This window comes from Panicum virgatum, chromosome 8N, assembly GCF_016808335.1.
Source record: "Panicum virgatum strain AP13 chromosome 8N, P.virgatum_v5, whole genome shotgun sequence".
Taxonomy (NCBI): Eukaryota; Viridiplantae; Streptophyta; class Magnoliopsida; order Poales; family Poaceae; genus Panicum; species Panicum virgatum.
The window spans coordinates 17,412,350-17,421,552 of record NC_053152.1 but is presented as its reverse complement, the minus strand read 5'-3'; the positions used below and the strand labels follow the sequence as shown (position 1 = coordinate 17,421,552).

The 9,203-nt window shown below is 48.2% G+C and overlaps 1 protein-coding gene across 1 annotated transcript; it reads left to right on the top strand.

Moving 5' to 3' along the window:
* The first annotated feature begins 2,646 nt into the window (after window positions 1-2,646).
* LOC120684848 (G-type lectin S-receptor-like serine/threonine-protein kinase At2g19130) lies at window positions 2,647-4,852 on the top strand. Its single transcript, XM_039966714.1, has 2 exons — window positions 2,647-2,688; window positions 2,762-4,852. The coding sequence occupies exons 1-2, from the start codon at window positions 2,647-2,649 to the stop codon at window positions 4,850-4,852; spliced, it is 2,133 nt and encodes a 710-aa protein (XP_039822648.1).
* The last annotated feature ends 4,351 nt before the right edge of the window (window positions 4,853-9,203 follow it).

Genomic DNA, 9,203 nt, shown 5'->3' with positions numbered 1-9,203 from the left:
GATAGACCAAATAGCTTTGTTGGTGTTGTAGCTGATCCTGAAAGCACTGTACAATGAGGGCAGCGAGGTCATGATGAAGTGAACAAGGAAGCCATCTGAGATCTCCATCTGCATCTCCTTAAGCTTGTTGGCCATATCACACATGTTGAGAATGTGCTGCCTGATGCCAGTCTTCCCATCATACTGAGAGGCCACTAACTTCATGATGAGAGTGCTTGCATAAGTCTTGGATGATCTCTTGAAGTTCTCCTCAATCTTTGCCAGAAAAGGCCTTAGCACTCAGATCTGCTCCCTGCGCATCCTTGGTAGGGATGGCGCCCTTAATGCCAGCACTGATGGTCTGAGACATGACCATAAACGCCATGCGGTCTAATCTTGCCCACTTTTCCAGAGGAGTTGAAGTTTGTCCTGCAGCAACAGCAGGCTTATCCTCCCTTAATGCTAGATCAAGATCATTCCAAGCCAAGCACGTCATGACCTTGCCCTTCCAGTCAGGAAAATTCGCTCCATTGAGCGGCTTACTGTTGTTCAGGTGGGAGGCCACAGCATTGACATTTGTCACTGAAAATCAAAGGAAAAACTTATTTTAATAATCATATACAATGAAATGCAAATAAAAGTATGATAATAATTCTACGGTGGTCTGATTAACATCATGCAATTAAAATTTCAATTTGCATCCCCGGTGGGGAAAACAAACGAAATTTTGTCTTAATACTCATGATTAAACAGCAGTGGTCAGAAATAATCACAAGTTTACTCTAAATAAACTTCTGGTTGGTTCCATTTATTTAGAGACATCTCAAAGTATAGTGGTGGAATAAACTTATGAACATGAAATAAAACACCAACTACTTAAAATTACTCATGCAATAGCTTAACTGGAATTAATGCAGAAATAAACTGAGCATAATACTGAAAAATGAGCTGAAAACTGAGAATAAAAGAAAACTTCAAACTGGCCCGGAAAGCAAAATGGCCTGCTGGCGGCCCGTTAGTGCGCAACATCCCAAAACGCGCAGGCTCAAAATGCGCGCGCGCGGCCCAACAAGGCGGAAAAACGCGGCCCAGCTCAGCGCAGCGCTGCGGCTCAGGGGGCGGCTCATGCGCGCGGCTTAGGTATGCGGCAGCGGCTCGGCTTAGGGCGGCTCAGGCGCGCGGGCGGCTCAGCTTAGGGAGCGCGGCTCGGCTCGGCTTAATGCGGGCGCGCACGGCTTAGGCGGCCCATGAGCCATCGAGGCACGGCAGCGGACGAACGGGCCGGCATTTCGGCCCGTTCGGCGCGCGCCCTCCCCCACCCGCAGAGGAGATCTGAGCCGTCGGCTCTGATCGAACGGCTGAGGGCGGTTCGGCGAGGGCTTAAAAGGCTAAAAAATCAGGGGGAGGGGAAACCCTAAATCATTTTCCCCTTCCCTCCCCCGCACGCTCTGGTCAGGACGGCACCGGCGGCGCCGCCGGCCGCCGTCCGCCGTCCGCCTTTCGGCGGTCCGACTCCCTCCCCGCACTCTCCCTGATCTGAGAGGCCGGAGCTTCCGTGGGCCCTCTTTGCGGCACTGCGTGCGTCTCGTGCGTGGGACGCCGAGGTGCTCCGCCGGGGCTCCATGGCCAACGGCGGGAGCTAGCTGATGCGCCGGCGAGGCGCGTGCTGATGGCGCGGAGGCGGCGCTACTGATGCGAGGGTGGCGCGACTGATGCGCCGGCGGCAACGCAAGCATGGCCAGGGAGCCGGCACCGCCGCGCCGAGGCAGTCGGTGAGTGGGCACCGCTGCGGCTCTCGGAGGCTCGCCGGCGACCACGCGCGGCGGTAACTGATGCCACGCGCGGCCACTGACTGTGAGGTAAGCCTCCTTGTCTTAATCTTACTTAAACTGATCTAGGGTTAGGGTTTGGGATGGGGATTTGCGGGATTTGGAACTAAGTTTGATCTGAGATTGCATTCCTCTCCTTCTAATCTCACTGCGCCCGAGCTTATGCACGAATTTGACCCAAAACCGAGAGGGTTAGGCCACTGACATAGAGAAAACCCTAATTTCTTGAACTAAAACATGAAGAACACCTAGAAACCGTATCTGATCTTATGTTCTAGGTACTGACTAACTAGAAAAACATGTGCATGAACTGAAAAACTTAACTGAGTAGGGCTAAAACATGAAAAGGATCATGCACAGATAGATCTACACCATAAACCGAAACTAAAACTGAGGGTTGTCTAGGGATCTATACTGGATTAGTAGAGGCGACTGATACCAATTGTTAGGAATAAAATCTAACAAATCTTAGCACTGACTTGACTAACCAGGATCACTAATCTAAAGTAGATCATTCCTGGTACATTAACTAATGCGGAATCAAATGTTCGGTCTATACCAGCAGTAGTGGTGTCCATGGCGCTGCTAGAAGTAGGTGTAGGCGCGATGACGTCGATGGTGTTGACAGCGTCGGGGACGTAGCGCAGACGCTCCTTGAGCATTCTCTCGGGGTAGCGGCGGCCTTCAGGACGCCACCGGCACTGCCCCTGGCGTGGTACTCGCGCTTCTGAGCCTTCCAGTGCTCTGAATGATAGGAGGATGGTGGAATAGATTAGGTTCCTAACCCTGGGTTGACCCCCTCTTATTTATAAGCACTGTAGGTCCAGGGCCGAGCTCAATGGGCTTAGGTTTGCCTCCCGATCAAGGCATTCGCGGATTGGTTCTGTTGAACCGATCCCTAAACTAACAGGGTGAAAAACTCCCCCTTTTTCTTTTGGTTCTGTTGTTGACAGAGGTCAACCAAATCAAAACCAACACCAGTCACTGACCTCTCCGCCTCGGCGCTCGAGGTCTTCAGCGGCAGCCTGTGTACCACGGAGGCCGGGGCTCAGCTCTGGTGTTCGAGCGGCGCCGCGGCCGGCCCCTCGCCGCCCGCTGCCGCCACGGTGCTCCTTGACAACGACAATCTTGTGGTGAGGGATCAGGCCAACTCCTCCCGGATCTTGTGGCAGAGCTTCGATTACCCCGGCGACTCGCTGCTACCGGGCGCGAGGCTCGGGTTCGACAGTGACACCGGGAGCAACATCTCCATGACGTACGAGCACTACCCGCACAATGGCAGCATCAGCGTCGATCCGAGCAGGAGGAACGGGTTCGTGCTCACAACCGATGGGCTCGACGATATTCCGGGGACCTTCCCGGATGGGATGGTGACATCTCAAGACAACGGCAGCTCACTGGTGCTGAATCGTCCAAGCCCAAACGTGATCGAATTCCTGCAGCTCCATCTGGGGCAAGTCAGATTGATGCGGTGGTCAGAGGATTCTGCATCAGCAAACAGAAGCGGTTGGGTGGCTCGTTGGACCTTCCCTTCAGGCTGCAAATCCAGCGGCTTCTTCTGTGGTTCCTTCGGTGCCTGCACAGGCAACGGCAGATGCGAATGCCTCGATGGTTTTGAGCCTTCGTATCCAGCTGAGTGGGGGCTTGGATACTTTGTCACCGGTTGCTCGAGATCTCTTCCACTGAGCTGCGAGGCGATTGGCCAGACTGAACATGATGACTCGTTTATCCTGATAGACAAGCTGCAGGGGCTCCCTTATGGCCGCCAGGGTGATCCAGCAGAAAGTGATGAAGATTGTAAACAAGCCTGCGTGAGCAATTGTTACTGTGTTGCGTATGTGTTTGACTACGGATGCAAGCTATGGTACGACAAGCTGTACAACATGAGTTTTGCTTCTGGACCTCCATACAGCAAGGTTTATGTTCGTGGGGGTTCCAATTCCAAGCTCCGGGCCAAAAAGGGTCTACACACAAGAGCTATTCTGTTGTTGGTGGCAGGATTTATAGCATTGGCTTCTGTGATATTGACACTGGCGCTTCTATGGAGATACAGGAGAGATTTATTTACTTGCAGAAAGTTTCAAGTGGAGGGTTCTCTTGTTCTCTACTCTTATGGGCAGATCAAGAAAGCTACAAGGAATTTCTCTGATAAACTTGGTGAGGGAGGTTTCGGTAGTGTTTTCAGGGGAACAATGCCAGGACCAGAATCAACTGTTATCGCTGTGAAGAGTCTGAAAGGCCTTGGGCACGCAGATAAGCAATTCAGAGCAGAAGTGCAGACAGCTGGAGTGATCAAACACACTAACCTTGTCTTTCTTCTGGGATTTTGTGTTAAAGGGGATATGAGGTTGCTGGTCTATGAGTATATGCCTAATGGTTCGTTGGATTCACACCTATTTTCAGAAAGGTCTAGTCTTTTGAGCTGGGATGTTCGCTACCGAATCGCACTCGGTATTGCAAAGGGTCTAGCCTATCTTCATGAAGGATGTGAGGACTGCATCATACATTGTGATATCAAGCCTGAAAACATATTACTTGATGAGGAATTCTGCGTTAAAATCTCAGACTTTGGCATGGCAAAGCTTCTTGGACGTGAATTCAACTCTGCATTGACCACCGTCCGAGGAACCATAGGATATCTCGCACCAGAGTGGATATCTGGACAGCCTATCACTAAAAAGGCAGATGTTTATAGTTTTGTCATCGTGCTTCTCGAACTAGTCTCGGGGAGAAGAACTACAAAGAGATTGACATTCGGAAATCATCGATATTTCCCTCTTTATGCAGCCGCTCAAGTGAATGAAGGGAATGTGATGTGCTTATTGGATAGTAGGCTGGAAGGGAATGCTAATGTCAAGGAGCTTGACATCACCTGCAGAGTTGCCTGTTGGTGCATCCAGGACGACAAGAATGACAGGCCATCAATAGGGCAAGTGGTTCGCGTGCTGGAAGGCATTGTGGACACTGAAACCCCTCCAATTCCACCCTCCTTTCACAACCTTCTGGAGGGTGAGAGCAGTGGTATATATTCTGACGAAGGATAATGTTTTAGTAGAGTGGGGAAATTTGTAACGCGATCCATGCTCCAAGGTTGTGCCATTATTGTAAAAAAATTTCAGTTGCTAGACAACAACACCAATTTCTTCATTGATTGACCCACTGGATACTGTATTTGTATATACCCATGAAATGCAATGGAAAGTTGAAAATTCTTGTCCTGTTGCCACTTGTCACCTTACCATAGCTTTATTATGCAGAAATGCAGATAGCCCAAATGTAAAGGAAAGGCGTGTGACTGTGTGAGTTATGGTAATTATAGCGCTTTATCGACAAGCTCAGGGTAGCAGTGTCACGGACCCGACGGTCCGTTCACTACCGGAATCAGCAGGTTTGCTGAGTGCCGGAAGTTTTTTGGGATTTGCCGAGTATGACACTCGGTTTTTAGCACTCTGCAAATAAGTTTTTTGCCGAGTGTTTTTTTTGCACTCGGCAAACAAGCTATTTGTCGAGTATTTTTTTTTTGCACTCGGCAAACACACTATTTACCGAGTGTAGTGTTTTTCGCGCGACACTCGACAAAGAAGTTGTTTGCGGAGTGCTCGAAAGATTGCACTCTGGCAAACTGTTTAGCACTTGGCAAAAAGCGAGTTTCCGGAATTCCGGTAGTGGTTGCCATCAACCAACCTGCCTATGCTGCTCGTGGCGGCATCTAATAATCTCAAGGGAAAATTCGATTCATGCCACCACAACTCCGTGAAATTGGATATCATATTGAAAATCATGCCACTCAATGGCATGATTTTCAACATGAGATCCAATTTTAAGAAATTGGAGTGGCATGGATCCAACTGACCCTAATCTCAAATATGACATGAAAATTAGTGTGGGCTGATTGGAGACCTAATATGTCAGCCTCTCAATCCCTTTCTTTCTCTCTCCTATGCACCGTCGCTGCCGCCGCGGGAGAGGCCGGCGGCTTCGACGGCGCTCCTCCCCAACACACCGGCCAGCCGCGATCCCTCCCCTCTGTGCACGACCGTGAGTCCGTGACTGCTCCTCCTTTCCTTTCACACAGACCCGCAGACAGCTCCTCCCGCATGCCGGCTGCCGCAGCTCCTCCCCTCCATGCCGGTCGCCGCAGCTCCTCTCCTGCGCGCCGGCCAGCCACTGCTACTCGCCTCCCCTCCGAGCAAGCATACCGCCGCAGCTCCTTTCCTCTGCGCCAGCCCGCTGCCGCTACTCCACTCCCCTCCGAGCAAGCCTACCGCTGCTCCCCACCGCACTGCACTGCTCCTCTCGTCTCACCGTCGCCTGGAATCGCCGCCGGCAGAGCTGGTCAAGGGCGTCAGCGGCTGGTCGGGAGGCAGTGCCAGCCCCGGCCGCATGCGAGGCGGCCCTGCTCCCACCACCATCCTTCATCGCGCCGCGGCCTGCGCTAGCACCGGGAGGAGCATGAAGGAGAGGCACGGCAGGGGAAGCAGGAGGCGGGAGCAGTCGGGCGGAGAAGAGGAGGCCGAGTGGGGAAGGAATCAGTGAGAGAGAAAAAAAACAAAAAGTATCCTCCACAGACAGAAAAAGCATCGGAGGAGGTGCTGTGAAAAATGAACTATGAAAAAACTGCTTTTAGATGTGACTTTAGATGAGAGCGATCCCTTTGGTTGGCTTTTGTCTTTTTAAAACGCAAAAGCATGCTGAAAAGCTCAACCAAACAAGTCCAAACTCATTCCAATTTTTTTGGAGAGTTAAACTATTTTTATATTGATAAAAATTATAGAAAAATTTACAAAAATTTATAGCACCGAATAGCTGTACTATACAAGTATATTTAATGAAAAATCTACAAGAAAGATGGAATAACTTATAATTTGGAATAGAAGGAATAGCGTTTGGTATATTTTTGAGAGCTGAATCTTCTAAGCTGGTATCCCCAGCATAACGCAACTGCCCCTCTTTCAATATATAAGCAGGACCGAATGGATCTTTAGTCGAAATAAACAGTGGCTGGCTCTCCTGTTCTCTCCGGCATGGCATGCTGTAGGGCTTCAACCAAACATTACCATGAATTGGAGACCTGACCACGCCATTTTGCGATCAATGAATATGGTTGCATGACTTCAGGACTCCTACGACCAAAGAAGCCCACTCTTTGGCTAAGCTATCGTTTGGTCGTACTTCTTCCTTTACGAAGTTTTATGCCTTTATTATTAATCTCAAAGCTAATTAAAATTATGAAACCTACATCATTAATTTGATCTCTTTGGATTCGGGTTTATTCTTAATGCATCACCAGTTTACTCTGTTCTCTCTTTATGCAGTCAGAGATGTTCTTCTTCCAAGCAAACTGATCACGTAGTATTTTTTTTAGAAAAAATTTAGTTTACACCCTAAAACTATCACATAAACATTCAACTACAAAACCGGATAATAAAAATCATCCAACTGTCGAAATCGGACAAGTTTGGCCCTTCCGGTGGTTTCAAAATGAGTTTTGTATTTTGCTAAAAAAATAAAAAATTCTAGGCAGATATAAAAATCAAAACTAATTCATTTTAAATCAAAAAATATAAAAATAGTACCAATTTTTTTCTAAAAATAAGACCTATCAATTTTTATTCTATTTGAATCTTATTTATTCAAACATAATAACCATAACTACAAGCAAAAAAAATAGTAGAAATATAAAAAATTGGATTTAAATGACTGACAAGTGGAGTGCCAATAGATAAGTTACATTTTTTGAAAAATGTTAGCACCCGCTTGATTTTTTGATTTAAAATAAATTATTTATTAAAATTTTAATATAAAATGAATAATTATTATTTTTACAAAAAAACCACCTTTGAAACAACCGAAAGGGCAAAATTTTCCCAATTTTGACAATCGGATGGTCTTTGTTATCAAGTTTTGTGGTTAAATACTACTACAACGCCACCATTCCTGCCGGCTGAAAACAGCCATCACCACCGGTTTTAGGCAGCATTGGCTTTAACTCGACAGTGATGGAAAATGCCGCTGCCCACTCGTGGCGCTGTGCCCGCGCGGGCCGTGGCCCCATACGTCCGATGCATACCGCCCGCTGTTGCTCCTGCCTACACACCGTTGCTCTTGTGTGGCAGAAGAAGGGAGGGGAGGAGGCGGCGAGTGAAGGCCTGCACACTGAATGCCGCGACCGCACCCACCCACCACCCGGCTGGAGCTACTCCTACCCGCCGGACGCTACTCCACAGCGCATCGGCCACCATGGCCCCAAGCACCCGCTTCGTGCCGGGCACCGTTGCAGCTGCTCTATGCCGCTACTCCCATGCGTGAGGAAGAAGGAAGGGGAGGGAGTGGTCGACGAAAAAGGTGCGGGGAGGTGCCAGCAGTGGAAGAAGGGAGGGGAGGGTGAGGTGTAGGTTCGGGTGAGGGAGAGAGGAGGAAATGGCAGAAGGAGTGAGATCCGCTGAAGACAGAGACGGGAGGGGGATAGAAAGAATGAAGGGAATCGAGTGGATAAGGGTGAAGGGAAAAAGGAAGGATAGAAGAGGAAAAAAGGGGCATGTCCACCACTGCCGGATCGTGATAGGACCCGGTGTGCCTACTATCACCGCCGGTTCTCCATGGAACCAGTAGTAATAGTCTATCACCGCCAATTCGATTTGAACTAGCGGTGATGAGGCGTTTGTATTGAGTCATTCTGTAGTTGCGAAAGATTGAAAATTGGAGTTTTATTATAGTTTGAGTGTGTAAACAAGACTATTGTTTTTTTAGAATGTAAACAATCCTTTTATTTTCAGAAAAACTATTCCTTGACATTTGCACGTTGTCACCATGGCCATACATACACTACTACAGAAATCGTTTTTAGAGGCGGGTAAAACAGCATTTGTAGGGATGGGCGCGATATCCGTCCCTGTCTCTCGCAGCTACAAATCATCTTTTCAGGGGCGGGTAAACGGCCCGCCCCTATAAGTACATTTCCAGGGGCGGGTCATGGCATCACCCGCCCCTGGAAACACCCGCATAGCTTTCCCGCCTCCCAATTTTCAAATTTTCAAATCCGTTTCCACTTTATTAAATATTTCAAATTTTCAAATCCGTTTCCCGCTCTATTAAATCGTTTTGCGCCAATTTTCACCAAATCTATTTCCCTCTTTATTTAAATTTCTGCTTCCCACAAATTTTCACCAAATCTGTTTCCAGCTTTATTTAAATTTCTGTTTCCCGTCAATTTTGACCTATCAAGCTAGTGCACGATTCCATCAAGGTAGCACGCGATTGAGGATTTTGTGACCGATGATGAATATATTTATTAAATATAACTAAATACAAATTCAAAATAAAATCATATAGAAGTATCATTACCGTGCATCATTAGAGTACATACATCATGAAAGTGCGCATAGAATACATGCA

Excerpts from the sequence above, each read along its gene's own strand:
- LOC120684848 (XM_039966714.1), top strand. The coding sequence starts at position 2,647 with ATGGGCTTAGGTTTGCCTCCCGATCAAGGCATTCGCGGATTG. Across the intron at positions 2,689-2,761 it reads ATCAAGGCATTCGCGGATTG|AGGTCAACCAAATCAAAACC; the intron begins GTTCTGTTGAAC and ends TGTTGTTGACAG.